The 23,136-nt window shown below is 42.8% G+C and overlaps 1 protein-coding gene across 2 annotated transcripts; it reads left to right on the top strand.

Moving 5' to 3' along the window:
• Window positions 1-1,294: 1,294 nt before the first annotated feature.
• Window positions 1,295-22,773, top strand: spmip4 (sperm microtubule inner protein 4). Of its 2 annotated transcripts, none has more exons than XM_079504546.1 (10): window positions 1,295-1,374; window positions 11,547-11,709; window positions 12,432-12,503; window positions 13,294-13,323; window positions 13,503-13,693; window positions 16,206-16,294; window positions 17,134-17,308; window positions 18,688-18,785; window positions 20,610-20,876; window positions 21,856-22,773. In XM_079504546.1, the coding sequence occupies exons 2-10, from the start codon at window positions 11,621-11,623 to the stop codon at window positions 22,627-22,629; spliced, it is 1,785 nt and encodes a 594-aa protein (XP_079360672.1). In that variant the 5' UTR covers window positions 1,295-1,374; window positions 11,547-11,620; the 3' UTR covers window positions 22,630-22,773. The 2 variants fall into 2 exon arrangements, with proteins under 2 accessions (XP_079360672.1, XP_079360673.1); XM_079504547.1 differs by lacking the exon at window positions 1,295-1,374 and adding an exon at window positions 10,729-10,788.
• Window positions 22,774-23,136: the final 363 nt, after the last annotated feature.

Raw genomic sequence — 23,136 nt, 5'->3', positions numbered from 1 at the left:
ACTCAGGCTTATGTGAACACCCCAGGCAGTTTTTAAATTGCTCGATTCAGTATTTATTATAGATATTTGATATTAATTGTATCTGCCCCCCTCCCCCGCCCCCCCCCCCCCCCCCCCTTCCTCTATCTATACAAACCCATTGTAACTTCAAACTCCATTTTAACCATGTAGGATTCATTGAAAACACCCCTCCTTGGTTCTGGTGACTCATACTGCCATCCTAATACGCAAGGGGGCCGTGTTTTTCTTTTTATTACTTTTTTCATTTATTTTTTTATATCCTTTTTATATCCTTTTCCTGATGCTTTTCATTTCCCCCCCAATAAATACATGAAAAAGGGTAATTGAAAAAGCACGGGCACCTCACGTATTATTAGAAGGACACCATCCATCCATCCATCCATCCATCTTCAACTGCTTATCCGTAGTCGGGTCGCGGGGGCAACAGCTCCACCAGAGTGTTCCAGACTTCCCTCTCCAGAGCAACATTAGTGACTTCCTCCTGGGGGACCCCGAGATGTTCCTCCAAGGCCAGTGAGTCGATGTGTTTCCTCCAACTGCGCCTTGGTCTGCCCCGGGGTCTCCTCCCAGTGGGACGTGCCTCAAGGACCTCCCTAGGGAGACGCCCGTGAGGCATCCTAACCAGATGCTCGAACCACCTAAGCTGGCTCCTTTCCAGGCGAAGAAGTCCTCCGAGTCTCTCTCGTCTCTCTCGAAGGACACCAGTCACCAGAAAAAGGACAGGTCTTTTCGATGAATCTATCATGGTTAAAATGGAGTTTTGAAGTTCCAATGGGTTTGTATGGGAATGGGGGGGGGTATAATATAATATCAAATATCGAAATACTGAATCGAACAACTTAAATCAATGTTTGTTTTTAGTTCAATGTTTGTTTTAAAAACACCATTGACAATGAAGGGAAAATGTACATCATCTTGTCCCTAACACAAACATTAAATGCCATTAACAATAAAGAGAATTTAATGTTTGCGTTAATGGCACCGTTTGTTTCACATCACCATCACATCACCTATAATCAACATGAGTTAGACTTTAATATATTAGCGCCCCTCACTTCACACAGGTGTGATTTTTTTAAAGTGAAATATCCCTTTAACTTATAGACAGACAGCTAGACGGACAGACAGGTCAGTAAACGGAAACGCAGTAGAAGTAGAAGTCCTCTTACAGCAATTAGCAGCCATTCACACATTGTATTCAAGACGCCAGACGGACAAGGACACACATTGTATGAAACATTGCATAACCCAGGATTATTCTTCAATGTGTTCAGATGCTGTGTGGTGCTGACTTGCCTGTTGAATAAGTGAATACTTCTGCAAGTGAGCTCAAGGCTGCCAGGCTCCAGCAAGGTAAAACACACACACGCATGCACGCACGCGCGCACACACACACACACACACACACACACACACACACACACACACACACACACACACACACACACACACACACACACACACACACACACTGTATAGAGAGGGATATAAAGATTTAAAAAAGGAGAAAAGGAATAGAGTGCCTGTGTATATAGACGGTGGAGTGTGGAGGCTTTCATTAAAACGTTTGGGCTGAGAAGAGCTGCTCATTTGCTCGTTTGCTCGTCAAATGCAAATAGGTTCTCCTCGTCCACGGCGTAGTAGACAGAGTAGGACGAGGACACATTTGCATTTTGACTTACCTATATCGATGTTTGGTTTTCACCGGCTTCCATCTCTTTCTCAGTCTCCCACTGTCTTTCTGTCTCCCTATTACCTCTCTATTGGTCTATCTGTCGTGCCTACGTATAACGCAGGGGTTCTCAACGTTTTTGGCCGGGGACCCCCGGAAATGCTTTGGCAATGTCTCGGAACCCCCGCCCCGCCCCCTCCCGACCCCCAATATAAATTGACTGCTACAATAACCTTAAACCATTTTGGGCGGGAACCCCTTTTGGTGTTTTAAGCATTGTTATAATTTAGCTATTGAAAAATATCAGATCTACAAGCTCATAGCGCGCCACCGAGTGGCGCGCTACGAGCTTTGTAGGTCTGCTATTTTTGAAAAATCGTGAAAATAAAATTTAAAAAAAAATCTTTTTAAAATAATTTGGGGACCCCCTAAAATAATTTGGCGACCCCCTGAGGGGTCGCGACCCACGGGTTGAGAACCCCTGGTATAACGCACGCACGCATACAAGCTCATAGTTTGTAGGTCGACTAAATACCATTGGTGGAAAGAACACTCAATTGTTTTAATTAAATCAAAGTATCAATACTGCAATGTAGAAATATTGACTACATCCAAAAAAAATCCAAAATTCTAAATGTACTTGAGTAAAAGAACAAAGGTATTGGCATCAAAATGTACCCAAAGTACCAAATGTAAAAGTACTCATTATGCAGAATCTCAGAGTCTCATTTCAAGTTTACAAATGTATACAAATCTTTTGAAAATTGCCGATCTACAGGCTCACAATGCGTCGGCAGTGGAGTAAAAGTAGAATATTTGCCTGATTTAGAAGATTTAGAAGACTTTCCTGGGGGTCTGTATCTGTGTAATATGTGGTTTTAGATATTTTAGATTGTAGCAGTGAGCCCAGTGTCTCTGATGTCATGGACACTGGTCTCACTTACTTCCTGGACTACATGTTGTCTCAGTAAGACAGCCATCCCCCTATCCACAAGGAGGAGCAGTGCACCAAAGCATTATGGGAATAGGCCTATCTCACAGCCCGTTTTTCACGCCCACTTCCGGTAAATAGTGGTGACTTTAACATGAGCATTTACACGTTTTTTTCTCTGGAGAATCTAAGTACATTTTCTAATGTAAAAATGTGACAGACCAATATTATTATGAAGCAAACAATATGGTAAATCAGCTCGAACAGATAGAACAAACCTTACCTTGAGAAAACAAAAGTTGTAGACTTCTTAAATTACCTCTGTTAACATGAAGCGTCTATGGAGTGACGTCACGCTATCACCACTAACCCCGAAAGGGGGCGTATTAAGGGGGGCGGGGAAATTCTGTGAGATAGGCTTATTGTAGTCCAGGAAGGAAATGAGCCCAGTGTCCATGACATCAGAAACACTGGGCTCACTGCTAAAATCTAAAATATCTTTCAGTCAGACAACTCACGAATAGATTTAACCAATATGTATAATAATAATAATAATAATAAAACTTTATTTGTATAGCACCTTTCATGACATGAAATGCAGCTCAAAGTGCTTTACAGAGCAATGGAGAGGGAAAAAAAGAAAAGAAAAGCAAGGCATAAACATTAAAAAACAAGAGCAGTAATGCAATACAGTGAGGACATGAATAACAAAAAAATAAAAAAGCAAATCAATTAAAAGCAAGGGTATAGAGCGCCGCAGTCCCGCCTCCTACCCTGGACCAGGAAATGAAACCCAATGCATTTTCCTCATAGACATTTCTTAAAGTATTTATTTAAAGACGGTTACGCCGCGGACAAAGCCAACTCGAGTCGTGACAGCTCATGACAACACAAACAATATTTTGGACCAAACAAATAATTAGAAAGAAGAAAAAAACACTTTTTTTGTTGTTTTTCTTCTTTGTAATTATTTGTTTGGTCCAAAATATTGTTTGTGTTGTCATGAGTTGTCACGACTCGAGTTGGCTTTGTCCGCGGCGTAAGAGTCTTTAAATAAATACTTTAAGAAATGTCTATGAGGAAAATGCATTGGGTTTCATTTCCTGGTCCAGGGTAGGAGGCGGGACTGCGACGCTCTATAGAAGTGGGTCTTGAGCTGTGCTTTAAAAATGTCTACAGAGGCTGCGTGTCGAAGGTACAGTGGGAGTTTGTTCCACGCCGTCGGCCCGTAGAAGCAAAAAGCTGCTTCCCCCGTATTTTTTAGTTGACATTTTTTTAGGCAAAGCGAGCAGGCCAGCAGTGGAAGACCTTAGGGGGCGGATATACAATAAAACCCCCATGGGGAGCGTAAATAACAGTAGCCCACCGGTGGTGGTGCTGGGAGCAAACATCACATAACAACCAGGAACCATATGCAGAGGAAGGCAGGAAGAGCATGCAGACTGGTGAGCTTAAGTAGCCCGCCCAATTGGTCAGCTGACTGCCACATCAGCGAATGACGTGTGGAACTTGCACACACTTATACCCACATAGTAATGCAGCATGTTAACCCCTTGAGTATAGTATGCGCCTTTGAGCATGGCATGAACCCCCTCGAGTATGTCTGCCTGAACTAACTCTACGCTACGCATCATAAAACCACATAAAGACCCCCAGAAAAGTGTTCTAGATCTTCTAAAGTTCTAACTTCATTTTTGCAAAGAGTGTTCCTTTAAGTAAATGTACTTAGTTACTTTCCACCACTGCTAAATTCAACCGTATATACCGTAACAGTATATATAGTGTCACCGAGGAACTCTCCGTGGTCCTGAATTGTCACACACTCAATCCCACTGCAGAGTTCTTTTCTCCTTCTCATGCCATGGAGCTGCCGACAAGTTACATTGATGCGATGCAATCACCGTGTTAGTGTGTTTTCTGTATGGATGACAACATGCATTCTTTGTCGCGCTTCCTTTGAGTTTGAAGTAAGCGTAGTGCCAGTGCTTTGATTGATGGCCTAGTTTGTTATTGTGTTTCTCATTGTACTTTATTGTTTGTTGCATTATTTTATATATTGTTCTTTGGTGCATCATTGTTTGTACATTACATGATATGTTGTTTAAGGGCATTTCAAGTTTTTTTGTCACACAAAAAGGTTAGCCGGAATTTGCAACACATTTGTTTTTTATATTGGGTGGAATCTGTAGTTGCAATAATACCCTCCATTGACAGCCCATTAATCACATTGAAATTTCCGATCTGCTTGTATTTAACGACGTTAAAATCACCAACATTGCAGCTCTAGGGCAAGCTCGAATTATCCTCTTTCAATCTGCAAAGCGCTCGCTTCATAAAAATCCACCGTAGACATGTTATGATGAGTTACTTTCTAGCAAGAAATTCCGCGCAGGTGATTATCTTCTATAAGTGTTGGAGTTTGGAAGCGCTCGTTTTCATTCACGCGGCGTCGCCTTCTGCTTCCTGCACGTGTATGTGCACATTTGAAACGGGTGGTACTACGCAGGGCCGTTCAGTAGGGCATTAAGCAGCAGTAAATCCACTAGTCGACCTTGTTGGTAGTTGGTACTAGTTGACTAGTTGATAAGAAGAAAAAAATATTTTTTGTATTTTATTTTTATTTTTTTCCCGATTTTGTAGGCCTCAAGATCAGGTATATTATAGTTATAGTCACCATGTACACAGTTTTTCAATGTACAAATATTTATTTCCATTTTTTTTTAAGAAATTTATTTATTTTATGTTTTACATAATAGGTAGTTAAACAACCAGTCGACTAGTAAACTAGGCAACTAGTCAACTAGTAAAAATGACTAGAAGTGAATGCCCTACCGTTCAGTGACTTCGACTTGTGCTTCTTGGAGCTCTCAGCAGCAGCCTCGTGCAGTCATTATCTGATGCTGCACCTGGTCTGTAGCGACGCCACAGGTGGGCAGCATACAGTGGTGTACAAAAGGATCCAAAGAGATAGAGCTTCACAGATACTGAGGCACATGGCATGCTGAATTTGCGACACAGCATGTCCGCTTGGCGCATACAGCGTCCACCACTGTCTGCCAGATGTCCTTGTCGTCTGAAAGGTCATTGGAAGATACCATGGCCCAAATAATAAGTCATCTCACTGCACAACACCATAGGAGCAGTGCCAGCCAGCCAGAAGTCAGGAAAGGTTGATTGTCTGTCTTCCCCAGTGATGTAAATAGGTTTTCAATGTAATTTCAATGTCTTTTAGATGAGTCCCTGCAGGGACATTTTATGAGTCCCACTTCAAAGACGTTAGGAGTCATAGTTTGCCATTTTTACAAATTGCAGCATTTAACTCCCATTTCATTTGATATGGTTATAATGTGGTTATATTCATGTAGAAAACAGAAGAAGAAATGATTTAATATTATAACTAAAGCTAGCAAAATAAACTAGAATAAAAAACAGTACAGTAGTACAGTATTGCATCCCATGGATGCAGAGGTCGTTGTTTTATTGCGTCCCTTAACTTTAAACTGCGTTTTGGGATGCAAAATGCACCCTATTTTAATCTCTGCTTCCCTACTTCAGACAATCATGAGCTTACTCTTTGTAGCGTTGTGTATTTTATATTTGAAAATCAAAACCATACTGATGAGCATATACTCCGTTTTAACATAATTTTGATTGAAGGAATGTCACAGGTTAAGTAATATAAGCAGTCAGTGATAGAAACCCTTCACGTTTTCTGAAAAACAAATAAACTCAACAAGACAAACACAAACCCTCCCACCCCCAACCCAAGAAGAGTACATTTTGACAGTTAATACGAAGGTACAATTAAGAGGGCAAAGAGGGGAGGAAGAAAAAAGACGTGAGAGCATACTAAAGATGACCAAAATCACCCACATGCATATGGTAATTAATTACTGTCACTGTGCTGGGAAACTGATTATTTAGCCTCAGGGCGTTTATCTGGTTTAATTAATGTCATAATTGAGAGTTAGTAGTGGGAGTTCACATCACTGGGGTCCACGCCGTACAGTTTGACACCAGGGAACAAATCAAGCTGCATTCCTCCAGTAATGACGGAATATTAACCAGCAGGCAAGGGGAGAAATCACTGCAGGCCGTGGCACATTTATAATGCAGCAGCAGGAATGCAATCTGCAGCAGAGCAACCATTCCACTGGGGCAAAACACAGTAATTGCTTGTTGGACTGAGCTTCTCTCTGTGTGTGTGTGTGTGGTGTGTGTGTGTGTGTGTGTGTGTGTGTGTGCGTGTGTGTGTGCGTGTGTGTGTGCGTGTGTGCGCGTGTGTGTGCGTGCGTGTGCGCGTGTGTGTGTGTGTGTGTGTGCGCGTGTGCGTGTGTGTGTGTGCGTGTGCGCGTGTGCGCGTGTGTGCGTGCGTGTGCACTGATACTTTGGACAAGGTCTCTGAAGAATTCCAATTAAAACGAGGCAAATGCAGAATATGCGGGACTTGTAAAACAGCTGATGAACAAGACTAGCTTTGCTGTTGCTTTAACCCATTTTGGGCGGGAACCCCTTTTGATGTTAGCATTATGTTATGCTTTAGCTATTGAAAAATAGCAGATCTACAAGCTCATAGCGCGCCACCGAGTGGCGCGCTACGAGCTTGTAGGTCTGCTATTTTTGAAAAATCGAAGAACGACTGACATAGAAACATAGATTTTTCAGAAAACTGTCAGGATGTAGAAGACATTTTTAGAATCTGATCTCAGGTCAAAATGGGATAAAAGCACTTCCATGTCTGAAGACAGACAGTTGCATTGATTAAATTTGTTAGGCCGGTGCAACCTGTTGGAATGCTGGTTCCGCAAAGATGGGTTTGTTGGGGGAAAAAAAGGAAAAAGGAAATGAGCAATATGTGAAGCACAGCTGGTTAGACTTGTCTTTGTTTAAGCGGTGACTCGTGAAACGATTGAGAGTGAAAACATTTGGAAAATGTCTCTGGTCGATTTCACCTTTCATCCTTTTTTCAAATAATGCTTACACAAAATCAAGCTCCCATGCCTAATAGCAATTTCAGGACCATGGATAGCTCATAACCTCTTGTTACTAGGCTTTCCACCTCCAAGGAAAGCCTGATCTGTGTTTCTAAATCGCTGTGTGATCTGGTCTAGACCGGATGGTAAGAAGACATTTTTGGTACTTCTATTTCCCCTACCATAAGCCCTAAATGAATTGCATTGAATTGAATGGGAATTGAATGGGGCTATGGGGTGTTGTGCTATTTCGCTTATTTCCATCGCTCAAAATTATATTTTTTGTATATATCCTCTCTTCATAATGTAAATAATATCCCAAGCGGCACACTTTACTACTTATTTAGATGGAAATAAGCGAATTAACACCCCATAGCCCCATTCAATTCCCATTCCATTCAATGCAATTCATTGAGGGCTTATGGTAGGGGAAATAGCCAATAAGGAGTTTTTGCACAAAAAAACACCTGGACCTCTTTGGTGGGGACGTAACGACTACAAAGAAAGGTAAGAAAGCCTTCTAGCATGGAATTCTCCTTTAAATCTTTGGGCCGGGGACCACTGGTGGGCTGCGATGATATTACAAGTGGGCTCCCAAATAATTTGCAAAATACTAAGATTTTAATGATAATATAACATTCATATATATATTTTTTAAAACATACGTAAGTAAATAAAATGACGTGTTTTTTTCCTTCTATAAAACCATGACATTTCATTCCATTGATCCCAGCCAGAACTCAAGCGACACTTTTGAGATGTTCAAGTGTGCCCTGAACCATGAAAGGTTGAGAAACCCCTGATCTATCACAACCTTTACAACTTTTAACTGTACCTACATTAATGCAACTATATGAATTCTGTTGTAATTACACATTATGTATGCCCGTAACGATTATCCACGCTATAGTGCAGTTGTCCATTTGATGTGGGACACTTTACATGTACAAACATGTATAACCTATATGGCTCCACAGTTTCACTCTCCTCATTTCTTTAACCTATTTTGACCTGAGATCAGATTCTAAAAGTGTCTTCTACATCCTGACAGTTTCCTGAAAAAGCTATGTTTCTATGTCAGTCGTTCTTTGATTTTTCAGAAATAGCAGACCTACACGCTCGTAGCGCGGCACTCGGTGGCGCGCTACGAGCTTGTAGATCTGCAATTTTTCAATAGCTAAAGTATAACAGAATGCTTGAAACACCAAAAGGGGTTCCCGCCCAAAATGGATTAACGTGACTGCATTTGTGGGAAAGCTTGAGCAAAGTCAATTCTACCCGCCACCTTTTTACCTGGGTGTCAACTTGTGACATGTCGATACACTGAAATTGAGTTGATATGATTAGATACAGTAGTGGTTTTTTTTTTATGTGGCTTGTCTTCCCCCTTCATTCTGAGCTGGGTGTCATCCCTCAATCTTTATGACCTTCCTACATGAATACAGCCCCCCTCACATGTCTATGGTGAGATTTCACATTGATGAAAAGCAGCTGTCAAGGTGTGTGTGTGTGTGTGTGTGTGTGTGTGTGTGTGTGTGTGTGTGTGTGTGTAGAGTAATGGGGTATGGAAACATGAACTCTAAAGCCTGATTTAGCCATGTATACTTCGTTGTGCGCCGGTGCTTCGCTCCGAATATAGCCGATCTACAAGCTCACAGCGCGTCGCATGGCCACGCGTTGTGAGCTTGTGGATCAGCTATATGCGGCATCGGGACACATGCAGCAAAGCATAAATTAAGCATGAGTGAAACCAGACACAGCAGCCCCTCTGCTATAAGCCTGTATATCTGGTGTCGCCAGGTCTCGGTCCGGAGGCAGCTTGGTTTCCAACCTGTCCTTCAAAGCCCTTGTGCGTTCACCGAGCTGTGTGTGAACATTTGATATAACATACAAGGTATCAGATCTGAGGGCCCGCCGCCCGGTGGCATGAGTTTTGGGATGCCAAGCAGTGATTGCTCACTTGGAAGCGGATGAAAGAAAGTGCAATCCCAGTTTGATCAGCACTTCTCAGCTCCGCTATACTGTCAACATTCAGGTTTGCATGGTTTATATATTTATAATAGCCTACATGCAAGCTTGGGCTTTTTATTTTATTTCTTATTTTGTTGTGCTATATAGCTTCATATCAACTTTAACCCATTCTGGGCGGGAACCCCTTATGTTATGCTTTAGCTATTGAAAAATAGCAGACCTACAAGCTCGTAGCTTGTAGATCTGCTGTTTTTGAAAACGACATAGCTTTTTCAGAAAACTGTCAGGATGTAGAAGACATTTTTAGAATCTGATCTCAGGTCAAAATGGGTTAACAAGTACTGTCAGATCACAATGGTTGCAGAAATAGTCTTAAGCTTACATCAGCTGCCCCCCCCCCCCCCCCCCCCCCCTCCTCCTCCCCCCTACAAAATCCAGAGTGGTAATTTGAACGGTCTAAAGGTAAAAAACAACGTACATTATTGCACTCTCAGAGTTAAACGAATACTCTTCTCGACTTTACCGTATGTGTGTGTACCACAGGCAACCAGATGACACCAGTCCTAGAGTTGTGTGCATGCTGGTGCTGGCTCAGTCTGTGACTGCTGTGGATTGGGTGTCACTCAACCTGATCGTGTTCTTCCCCTCATTGTGCTGCCTGCACCGCACCACACAGCCTATTTGAGTGGGAACACACACACACACACACACACACACACACACACACACACACACACACGCACACGCACAGACACGGCGGCAGGCAGCAGTGGAAGTCCTGCTGTGGGAGTTAGTTACTCCTCGTGCTGCTGTACTCTCCACTCAACCCTCCTGGATCAAGAGGAGCCTTGTTCAAACAGCTCTACTTTCCTACTAGGACACACACACACACACACACACGCACACACACACACACACACACACACACACACACGCACACGCACACGCACACACAGACACGGCGGCAGGCAGCAGTGGAAGTCCTGCTGTGGGAGTTAGTTACTCCTCGTTGTGCTGCTGTACTCTCCACTCAACCCTCCTGGATCAAGAGGAGCCTTGTTCAAACAGCTCTACTTTCCTACTAGGGGACAAACGCACACTCCAGAGAGAGAGTGGAGCAATGTGGAGCTGGGTCAAACAGCATAATAATGAGTAGACCGCTCCCTTTCTGGGAGAATATACCTCAAACTTTAAAATAAAAAGATCGCCCAGCAGTCCAGGTAAGACGACATGGTAGTGTTTGGCCTTGTGCTTTTTTACATTTACATTGATTCTCTCCAGATCTAGTAGACTCTTGATTGATTCGTTGATTGAAATATTTATTAACAGTTTGCAGAATTACAGTACAATTCAAGCACAACTCAATGCAATAGAAGGATGTATGTAGAATAATGACCAAATTGTTCTTTATTCAATTTTGTGTTTTATATCAAGATCAATGAACATATCCTATGGAAAAGTTGTATGATAATAATGGCAGTTGTAATATTATTTTACTCAAATACAGAAATATTGTTTTCATTATGTGAGGTTGACCTAACTATACTACTTTATTTTTATCCATCGCCTCCTAGTATTTTGTGAAGTAAACTTTTGAATGAACAAAATGTACATTGTGTACCTCCTGATTGAAGAACTCTACTCTGCTGATTAGGAGCAGCTCGTCAAAAGAGCTACGGTATTCCAAATGTTCAGATATTTAATAATGCCATGTGAGAGTGCTGAGTAGACTAATAGCAAACACCAACTCAGGACTCCTGAATCGCTGTACACACACACACACACACACACACACACACACACACACACACACACACACACACACACACACACACACACACACACACACACACACACACACACACATTTCTATATGTGCTATGTATCTATGATTTGAATGAATATTGGCATGGCACTTATTTGGTAAACATATAGCCTAGTGCCTACTACAATACTAATGAAGTGTGACCACCTTTAGGGAGTCGGGAACAGTCTCATCCTCTTGCCACCACGTCATCCATTGAGGAAAGGACAGCCGGAACAGAAGCCTGGATGGAGGCCAAAGTCACCCCAGGCGGCAGGATTCCTGCCGCCATAAAAGGCCATCGGCACTTCAGCTACGGAGGAGCAGTCGTACCCGAGTAGGCTACCTACCGTATACAAACACATCTCGTATCTCCATATTTAAACTTTGGAGTTTTTCTTTTTGTAAATGAATGCCCTATTCATTTCACACTAAAGTACTGAAAATGGCCCATCCACAAGCAATGCATCGCAACGCAAGCTTGTAGATCTGCTATTTTCAAACGTCCGAAATGTATATAGGGGGTGTGGTTAATATAAAGTGGTTAATGCATGATTTGTAATAATAATCAGAATCTACAAAGTAAGTAACTAATCTAAAGTTTGGTTTAGTGGAGTAAAGGTATAGGCTACAATATTTGCCTCTGAGATGTAGTCAGTATAAGTAAAAGTACTGACAATTGGAAATAGCCCAGTGAACGAAAAGTACCTCAGAATTGTACCCATTTTGGGCGGGAACCCCTTTTGGTGTTAGCATTATGTTATGCTTTAGCTATTGAAAAATAGCAGATCTACAAGCTCATAGCGCGCCACCGAGTGGCGCGCTACGAGCTTGTAGGTCTGCTATTTTTGAAAAATCGAAGAACGACTGACATAGAGACACAGCTTTTTCAGAAAACTGGATGTAGAAGACATTTTTAGAATCTGATCTCAGGTCAAAATGGGTCAATTACATGTACACCACTGCAGATTTGCGGTCTGAACAAAGCCTATATGACCATGTGTGTCAGATGATATCTGTTCCATTTACACTATTATCGTTTGTCTTATACTTTCACAGGAACGTCACCATACAGCAACCTTATGACATCACCCCCACAATGAAAAGCAATGTCCGCCTCAATGATCAGCTGTGGGTAGCAAATATCATATCAATTCCCTTTTCTCCTTTGTGCATATATAGTGCTTTGTGTTGGTGGATGACATGTATTATAGAGGGTATGCGCGTGACATCATCATCAAACCTGGAAGTTACGCAGGAATGCCTACTGAGTGGCAAAAAACTACTTTCTGGCCTTGACAGCCCATGCATCCAAACAGAAAAGTCCTATCTGATTGCATTAAACAACATTAAACAACGTTAAACAATGTTAAACTCACTTTGCATGTTGCTTTGCCACTCGATGTGCCATTCCCTTTAAGCATGCGCATACCCTCTATTGCGTTACTTTTTTATGCTATATGTTGATAGTGAATTGAATACATGGGACCACAATGGAAAAAAGTGCCCGTGCAGGACATTTTTGTGTTACCCTTTTAGCCTGAATGTCTTACTGTACCACGTGCTGTTTACAGTTCTGACTAATATATAAGTATAATTAAAAAAGAATAAAAACACCAAACATACAGTGAACGTTTCTATTCTGGGTAACTAGAGGTGTGCACTGCATTGGCACTGCCCTCACAATTCAATTCGATTACAATTCAGCAGGTAACGATTTGATTCTACGATGCAATGCACATCTCATTTTACTGCACAACATGGCACATTTTTCACCAGTCAATTCAAGCAGTCATACACTGAGCAACATATTTTATTTATATTATAATATAATATTATATACAGTATAATTACATTATAATTAAAAGGCTATGCACATCAAAAGTACCAACGTTGATATCCATTTCCTTTTCCTTCTCAGTGTTCCAAAACCAACTGATATAAACATTGGGTGAGTAGTTTGTGCTTTACATTACAGCAATTCCAACTCCTGAAATACTTTAAGACTTTAGACATAAGTACATATACTGTAAAGCTACACATTGTTCCATAATAGTGGCCACCCGTTTGCTGTTATGTTTACCTCAAATGCTTCCTTGTCCATTTCTTTATTTGCCACGTCACATATAGCGAAAGAATGATAAAGGTCGCCATTCCAAAAGAGCATCCCTATACGTCTCACATCTCCCGGTTCGCAATGTTCCCAGCGTTCCATTCTGCGGACGACCCCGTCAGTGGAGTTCGAGCGGCTTCGCGGCCGACCCTCGGCGCCCTGGTGCCCTCCAGCGCTCCAGGGCTCACCGTGCTGAGCAAAACCATAGGTAGGAAACGCAGCGCGTCATAAGATACACTCTGACTGAAGGAACTGGAACACAGCAGTTCTACACATCAGAATGTTTTAACCTATTTAGGCCGACATCAAATTTAAAAAAATGTCTTCATGTCTTCATCATGACAGTTTTCTGAAAAACCTATCAGTGGTGCTCAATATTTTATGTCAAGGACCACACAAATTATATGTAATTGGCCGCCGACCCCCATCTGAAAATATGTTGTTCCAGGGACCCCTCCCAGAAGCAAAGATTTGAGTTAAAAACGTTCACTCTGTAACAATATATATTCAAAGATTTCAGGCACATTTTCACGATTTTTCAAAAATAGCAGATCTACAAGCTTGTAGCGCGAGCACTCGGTGGCGCACTATGAGCTTGTAGATCTGCTATTTTTCAATAGCTAAAGCATAACATAATGTTCCCGCCCAGAATGGGTAAGACTTGACTATATTCTTGTGTTTACGTTGTCATGTAGACTGTAGAATAGGCCTATATAGATTTGTGTATTCAGACTAGACATTGTTGATCTATGTTGATTTGAGCCACGGACCACCATTTTGAATAGATTTAGCCTCAATTTAGCCTCAATATTTTGTTATTGTTGGATAAGATTCTGTCCACAATTCCATGCTGTATTGATGTTGGTACCATTAGGAGAGATAACAGGCAAACGTTGATTAAAAAAAAACATTCTTCTACATTCTCTAATCGTGTAGACTTCTTGTAAATTAAGAAATGCAGATGTTTAACAATAATGTAACTCTTGAGAGTGTAAAATGAAAGTATGAAACCAAATGGATTTGGACCCGTAATTGGGGTCCATTCGGTTTCATTTTACACTCTCAAGAGTTAAAGATCTATACTAAGGGTCCATCTGGTTACCAACGTTCCATAATTTAGTTGGGGACCACCTGGAAACCGCTCAAGGACCACTGGTTGAAAACCACTGATCTATTTGTATTGGTTGCTGTGATAACAACACAACAACTATATGTACGAGTAATGCTTAACTGGTCTGTGGAACAATATACCTTACTAACTGTTTCTATCGTTGGATTGAATACTTCTAGCGCCTTCACTCTTGAACCAGCTGCTTCTCAGCTTCCCTATACTGTAACATCCGTAACCACATGAACTCCACCATCCCATTGGCATGCTTTAGGCATGTAACCTCATAATACTCATACTACCATCATTCAAGGATGTCACGCTGTGCATTAGAACTCACACCGCAAACTATCTTTACACCTGGGAAAAACTGAATCCATTCTCTTTGGATCAAATCGTAATCTCAGCAAGGCAGATGGCTTCTTGGTTAGAGTGGGTGACAAATTGACAATATTATCACACGAAAAGATGAACTTACCTAGTACCTTGGTTCCATCTTTCCGGTGATAAAATGGCCACCAACATACCGTAATCAAAAAAGTCAACCAAAGAACAAGATTCCAGGATCTCCTGACTGGTCGACAAAAACACCTTGAAGACCCTAACAGGAGCCCTCGTACAAGGTTTCTTCGACTATGCATGCACCTACCACAGCACCTCAAAGGCCCTTAAAACAAGGCTCCAGACTTCCCAAAACAAACTGGTCAGGCTACTACTTGGCCTCACTCCCCGAACCCACCCCACTTTGACAGGGTGGAATGGCTTAGGGTTGACGACAGAGTACAGCATCTTGCAAGGGGTCTGGTCCACAAGATTCGATACACCACCAAGATACCCATGTACCTGTCTAAATATATACATGTCAACGAAGTCCACATCCACAACACCAGAGCGAGCTCAACAAACCATGTGCAACCCAGATTTGGCACAAACAAGGGACTAAATTCATTTTGCTCCTATGCCACCGAAATGTGGAACGCCCCCTCACTGTATATGTTTTCTTTTCCCTTTTTACCTCCTTTATGATGATGATTTCCTGTTTTTTGGCTATATAGAAGTGTATATTTGTATGTCTCTAAATGTTATGATGAATTGAACATGGTGGACCCTCTTGTAAACAAGCGTAGTGCTTTATTGGTCGTCCAACTCACAGTTGACAGTTTTTGTATCGAGTTGTGCTTGAGATGTACTGTAATTCTGCAAACTGTTAATAAATACTTCAATCAATCAAAAAACAGCTCACAACGCATCCTGATGCGATGCTTTCTTGTGAGGCTGTAGATGTAGATCTGCTAGTTTGGCTATTTTACTTTTTTCATTTAACCCATTTTGGGCGGGAACCCCTTTTGGTGTTTTAAACATTATGTTATAATTTAGCCATTGAAAAATAGCAGATCTACAAGCTCATAGCGCGCCACCGAGTGGCGCGCTACGAGCTTGTAGGTCTGCTATTTTTGAAAAATCGTGAAAATATTTATTTAGAAGATTTTTTTAAAATGTTGAGGTCAGGCCTAAATGGGTTAAAAAAAATCAATATGTAACAATAAAGTACAACCTTGAACCTTGATAGAGTTGAGGGGTTTTCAAAACTGTCTTGTGTTCCAAACTGCAGGGGGTCCGTATAGACACGAGGTCCTGGAGGCACCGCTGTCAGTCGGGAACACAGCTGTGGAGTGGCCGGGAGAGCGTGGCTTCTTGGACGTGAGTGTTCAAATAAACCAGTTGTTTTCAATCCTTTTCGTATCAAGGACCATTATTTATTCGGCATTTGAGCCACGGACCACCATTTGATGACATTTAGCCTCTCGGACCCAAAACGTAGAATATTTTGGTGACGCTGGATAAGATTTTCTTTTTACCATTAGGAGAGATAACAGGATCAAACGTTGATCAAATTCTCAGTTGATACAATTCTCCTACATTCTCTAATTGTTTACAATTCTTTATGTAATGCAGATGTTTAACAATGATTTAACTCTTGAGAGTACAGTATATCAGTAACTTACTTTGTGTAAACTCATTTCCCAATACCAAGGCAAATTATATAACCTCATACACTTTATGCGAAGCCCATGTCTATAATGCATTATAAGAATATGTAGAATGCATTTTAATCTGCTTACAACACTGTACAATTATAGTTATAACATTATAAAGCATTTGTACACACATACTGTACACAGTTATAAAATCACGTCAAGACTGTGTGGAATATTTAGTAGAATAATTGTGGTGTGGCGTTATAGCAACCAAAACAACATTCAATTTCTCATAGTTTTCATCATCGGTCCAATATACGTATGATGCGGGAACAATTTTACAAATTGATCGATAAGGGAACAATTTTACAAATGCGACACTGACATGCTGACAATGTCTGCGGAAACCAGAACAATATGTTGCTCTATTTCTCTCTCTCTCTCTCTCTCTCTCTCTCTCTCTCTCTCGTGCTCGTACACAACATGTGACAAATAAAGAAAGCTCAAAGAACCTTGAAGCTGTCACAATGATGTAACAATCCTGGCTTCTTTCTATTCCAGTACACAAAGCCATTGAAAGGCCAGGGCCAGGTGTTCTATCCAAGTCCTCCAAAGACAGTGTTCCCAAACTCCAGACTCCGGAACTGGGATATCTCTTTGTCGGATCGGACCGCAAACGCTCAAAAGAATGTGGAGAAGTCACACTGGATCACGTCCTATCAATTGCACTACACCGGTACGATGACCTACTTAAACCCAATATATTCTGTTGATTTGAGTCCCCCAGGGGCCTATACTTGGTATGCTCCCTTTTCCCTCTAATCTACGCCAAATCTCTTCGAACAAAAATAGCAGCTCTACAAGCTCACAATGCGTTCCGTTGCGATGCGTTGTGAGCTTGTAGGTCAGAGGTTGACAAATGTAAGACAGCGGTAGTGAGTTCCAAAATGCTGGTGTTGTGTCCAATAATGTGTCCAATATGTGCCTACAGCTTAAACATTAATGGGAATAGCACTGACAGCAATACACAAGAAGTGCTGGACAAACAATACATGTATTAACTTGGCAGTAAACTGACTCATCACCACATTCAACATACAGTAGCCTATGAATTATACACATTTCCATTCATCTTCAACCGCTTATCCGTAGTCTGGTCACGGGGGTACCAGAGAGATCCAGATGTCCCTCTTCCTCCTGGGGCATCCCAAGGCGTTCCAAGGCCAGTGAGTCGATGTCTGGTCTGTCTCGGTCTGCCCGGGGGTCTCCTCCCAGTGGGACGTGCCTCGAGGACCTCCCTGGGGAGACGCTCGAAAGGCATCCTGCCCGAACCACATAAGCTGGCTCCTTTCCAGGCGAAGAAGCAGCGACTCTACTCCGAGTCTCTCTCGCGTGACTGAACTTATCACCCTATCTCTAAGGGAAATGCCAGCCACCCGTCGAAGAAAACTCATTTCAGCCGGTTGTATTCATGGCCTTATTCTTTCGGTCATGACTCATGACCCACACTTCATGACCATTAGGTGAGAGTAGAAACGAAGATTGCTCGGTAGACAGAGAGAGAGCTTTGCCTTCTGGCTCAGCTCTCTTTTCGTCACAACAGTGCAGTACAGCAACTGCAATACCACCCCTGCTGTTCCGATTCTATACACATTTGCAGACATAAACCATACAGTAGGCTTATTACAGTAGGGCTATGCATTGAAGTGTGTAAATAATCTGCTAATTTTCCATATACATATCCATATACAGTACATCAAGCGATTTCAGATGAATCCCTGGACATATTGGACATTGAATTTGTTTTGTACATTTTCATAAATTGTCAAACTTTTTGAAGAATATTAAAAACATTTCAAAAGTTTGAGCTATTCGAATCCCGGGTGGACGGACTATTGCCGACCGTAGCATGTCGCTCCCCAACTCTCTTTCAGCGTTTCCCCCCCCAAAAAAAAAAATTATATAAATATGATGCTATACATTGTTAGCTTGTTAAATGAGCTATTTTCGCTATTTGTCGCGCTACGCGCTCAAGTGGTTAATCGAACAACATTTCGATCCACGATTGATCTTCGTCAGTTCAATTATATTCTGCTAGTGACATTTTTTCTCCAGGATCAGGGCCAGCAAACCCACTGAAGATGGATGACTACGATGACAACATCATTGATTCCTCAGCTGCTGGTGGAATGAGCCCACACGCCACACCACTGGTACTGTAGAATTGTGTACAGTAAATTCACAGTAATGCATGATGGCATGAGGTGAGATCAGATAAGATCTGCAGAAGACTGCAGTTCACCCATTCCACTATATGCCCCCAGAAGTCACACACTCTCTTTCACTCCTTTTTTCTGTCTATAGAGCGTCGCAGTCCCGCCCCCTTTCATGACGACGCCAGGCCCAGGAAATGATTCCCAATGCATTTTTCCCATAGACATTTCAAAAAGTATTTATTTAAAGACGGTTACGCCGCGGACAAAGCCAACTCGAGTCGTGACAACTCATGACAACACAAACAATATTTTGGACCAAACAAATAATTACAAAGAAGAAAAACAACAAAAAAAGTGTTGTAACCTGCCGTTTTTTTCTTCTTTCTAATTATTTGTTCGGCCCAAAAAATTGTGTTTGTTGTCATGATTTGTCACGACAAGAGTTGGCTTTGTCCGCGGCGTAAACATCTTTAAATACTTTCTGAAAAGTCTATGAGGAAAATGAACGGAGAATCATTTCCTGGGCCCTGGTAGGGGGCGGGACTGCAACGCTCTATAGGAGGGCCCATCAGGCCCAGACAATCTCCCCCTTTGTTCTTATACGTATAGCTGGCTGCAGATATCATGGCCATATTAACCTTTCTATACACCAATGTACAAGTTCAAGTTCAAGCTTTATTTGTCTCCCGAGGAAGAAATGTGTCTTAGACAAAGGACCCGCATGCAAGCGTAGCCCTTATGCCCATGTCGCCGCAGAGCAGCGCCATGCACAGTAATTCCTGAGCTTTTTCTTCCTGAGCCATTGTTCTGAATAATTAGACGCATCTCTCCAAACTCCGTTTTAGTCAAGGTCCTTGAAAGGCCGGTGAATGACCAGAATTAAAGGGGAAAACCACCCATTTTCAACATTTTACTATGTCATTAATATACCTTAGAGCTGTTGTGTGGAAATAATAAAAAAGTCCCCCCATTCTGTGTTTCCTAGAACTGTAATTATGAAAAAAATCACTAACATGTTAATGATTTTTTTCAGACCTCTAGTTCTAGGAAACACAGAATGGGGGGACTTTTTTATTATTTCCACACAACAGCTCTAAGGTACATTAATGGCATAGTAAAATGTTGAAAATGAGTGGAATGCCCCTTTAAGGAATATATGGATTGAACAATATTTGATCTCCCAACCAGTCAGGTTTTAGGAAGCAGCATAGTACTGTAATTGTTGCTTTGGACACGATGAATCCCTTTAGGCTTTTCTTGTCTTTGTCGACCCGTTGTGTGGAATGCTGATGCTCTCTGACCAGGTCTCTCTTGAGAATGCGAGCTCTGGTCTCATACGGATTCCTGTTTAAATAAAGGAGACGCCAGCAACAATTATACGAACGCATGTGCCGTATTATAGACACCAAACCCATGAGGTTCATTCATTTTAACCCATTTTGGGCGGGAACCCCTTATGGTGTTTTAAAGAATTATGTTACACTTTAGCTATTGAAAAATAGCAGATCTACAAGCTCATAGCGCGCCAGGTCTTGTAGGTCTGCTATTTTTGAAAAAAGGTGAAAATGTCTTTGCTTCTGGGGGGGGGGGGGGGGGGGGGGGGGGGGGGGGGGTCACTGGAACAACATATTTTCAGATGGGGGTTGGCAGCCAATTGCATATAATTTTGGGGGTCCTTGACATGAAATATTGAGCGCCACTGATATAAAAACATAGGTGTTTCAGAAAACTGTCAGGATTTAGAAGACTTTTGTTTGGGTTAAGCTGTGCATGCTAAACCAGAATGCATTCAAGCCTGTGACTGTCCTCCTCCTGTCCCAGCGAGAGAGGTCCCAGCCCGTGTTCGTGACCTCCCAGCCGAGAGAAGGCCGCAGGACGGGGAGACATCGGGGACATCACAGTGCCGTGAGGGCCGTCTCCCAGCTGTCCACTGAGCCTAGTACTGCTCAACATGTCCAAGTTCAGGGTCCAAACCACCGTCTGACCCCAGCGGCCGCCCTACACCCTACCCCACCCACCATCATCACCACCACCACCAATACTAAACCCACTTCTGTAAAGGAACTTATTGAGCCACAGGAGGCCAAGGTAATTGTAGCTTTGCCTTTTTCATTATTTTTGTATTTTGTGTTTTGACACTTTTTTTTATTGGGGTATCAGGGGTGAGATTTAAAAAGATCCGGGAAATTGTGTAATAAAAACTCAACAATACTGTACTCCGTCCGTCCGTGTGACTGTGAGCTTTCCGGCATCCTGAGAGCGTAGTGGTCTTGGAGGGATGTATATAGGGATGTATATATTTACTAAACTGGACATGTAAGGTGGCGCTAGTCCGTTTAAGGTTTTATAGGTCAGGAGTATCTTGAAGTCGGCTCTGGCCTGTATGGGTAACCAGTGTAGTTCTATGGTCAAATTTCCTTTTTCTGGTGAGTACTCTAGCTGCTGTGTTTTGGACTAATCTAAGATTTTGCTTCTGTTGATGGTAAACCGGAGAAGAGGGCATTGCCGTAATCTATTCTTGAGGTGATGAAAGCGTGGACCAGGGTTTCGGCATCGGGAAGGGAGAGTATTGCAACGTTGCGCAGATGGAAGAAGGCAGATTTTGTGATGCTTTTTATGTGGTGTGTGAAAGAGATAGAGATGTGTCAAAAATGACTCCTACGTTTCAGACAACTGGTTATTGGGCAGCCATCGAGGTTAAGGGTTATGTTATTGAACAGATGGGTATGTTTGGCTGGACCGACTAGCAGCATCTCTGATTTGGCAGAGTTCAGGAGTAGGAAGGGGCTATTCATCCATTTCTTTACCTCGGCTAAACTAACTGTCTGTCTGTCTTGTCTGTCTGTCTGTCTGTCTGTCTGTCTGTCTGTCTGTCTGTCTGTCTGTCTGTCTGTCTGTCTGTCTGTCTGTCTGTCTGTCTGTCTGTCTGTCTGTCTGTCTGTCTGTCTGTCTGTCTGTCTGTCTGTCTGTCTGTCTGTCTGTCTGTCTGTCTGTCTGTCTGTCTGTCTGTCTGTCTGTCTGTCTGTCTGTCTGTCTGGTCTGTCTGTCTGTCTGTGTCTGTGTATAGGCAGTGTTCAGCAGAAGCCTCACTGAGCCTGGATCTGCCGAGGACGTCAATAATGTGGCAGGAAATACCCGACAGCCGGGTGCCAGAGCCTCCGCGCTCCGCTCCGCTCGCTCCGCGCTCTCCGCGGTCAGCAAGAGAGGTGAACATTATAGAGTCAAGTTTGACGACGGTCACCTTGAAGGAACACAACCACCAACACCCAACAGCCGAGGGACAAAAGCTGGGCGGACAGAACCCTCACAGACGATCACAGACACAGAGCGGCAGGTAGCCGCCTCGCACAGCCACCCGCGTCCCCAGACTCCCCACACGGCGACGGTAGAGGTGGACGAACACAGGGCCGTAGTAGCAGAGCTCGATACGTCGCACGCGCAGCCGCAAGACTCCAACAGTCCTCCTCCTGGCAGGTCGCTCTCCGTCACAGACAAGTCGGCCGTAGGGGGCGTGGAATCATCGAGGGCGGCACATTTTGAACAACGGACCACACCGAGGGACAGAGAGACAACGCTGGCGAGGAGTGTCTCCAGTGCTCCGTGCATGCTGCCCAGACCTCCCGTCCTGCCCGGCATCATCCACCCTGCTTCTGTTCCTCCTCAGGGGGGCCGCCGTTTCTCTAGCCTGGTGGAGCTGCAGGACTCATTCAGCAAGTCGGAGGCCCGCCGCAACTTCAACAACGCCTGTTCCAGTGTGGCCGGCGTGGACTTGAGAGACAACATCCACACGGGGAAGAAGCATCAATTCTATGGCATCAACTGCTATTACCTCCACGGGTAGAACAGCAGAATAATAATATATCATACAGTATATGATGTCATATAGAATAATCATCTGACTTTCAACAAGAGAAAGGTTGGATGGATGTGTGCGTGCGATGTGTGTGTGTGTGTGTGCGTGACGCGCACGCGTGACAACAACAGACTACACACACACACAGGCCTATCCAGAAATCTGGTTTTGTTCTTTCATGTTATGCCAATATTCGGTTAAAATAAAACGACTTGTGTCATCTGATATATTCCTCGGTTTCCCCCAGCTTGTATGTGATCATCAAGGCACAGCATGCAGCATTTCACAACATTAGTCTTTTGGTCTTTGGTGTTCTATGTGCCTCGATCATTTGGTGTTCATCGTCTGTGGTGTCCACGGGTACTCAGCAATGACAATAGGCTATTATCCAACCATGCCATTGCATGAAGTGTAATTGTGCCATTGCATAAAAGTCCTTCAATAATAAGTATTGCCGGCCAGCTACACTAAAAGCACAAAAGCAATAAGATGATG

The sequence above is a fragment of the Electrona antarctica genome (assembly GCF_951216825.1).
Source record: "Electrona antarctica genome assembly, chromosome: 6".
NCBI lineage: Eukaryota > Metazoa > Chordata > Actinopteri > Myctophiformes > Myctophidae > Electrona > Electrona antarctica.
This window is presented reverse-complemented; position numbering and strand designations above follow the sequence as displayed.

Coding starts and splice junctions, on each gene's coding strand:
- spmip4 (XM_079504546.1), top strand. CDS start 11,621: ATGGAGGCCAAAGTCACCCCAGGCGGCAGGATTCCTGCCGCCATAAAA. Junction 11,710..12,431: donor GGAGGAGCAGTCGTACCCGA/GTAGGCTACCTA, acceptor ATACTTTCACAG/GAACGTCACCATACAGCAAC. Junction 16,295..17,133: donor GAGAGCGTGGCTTCTTGGAC/GTGAGTGTTCAA, acceptor TTTCTATTCCAG/TACACAAAGCCATTGAAAGG.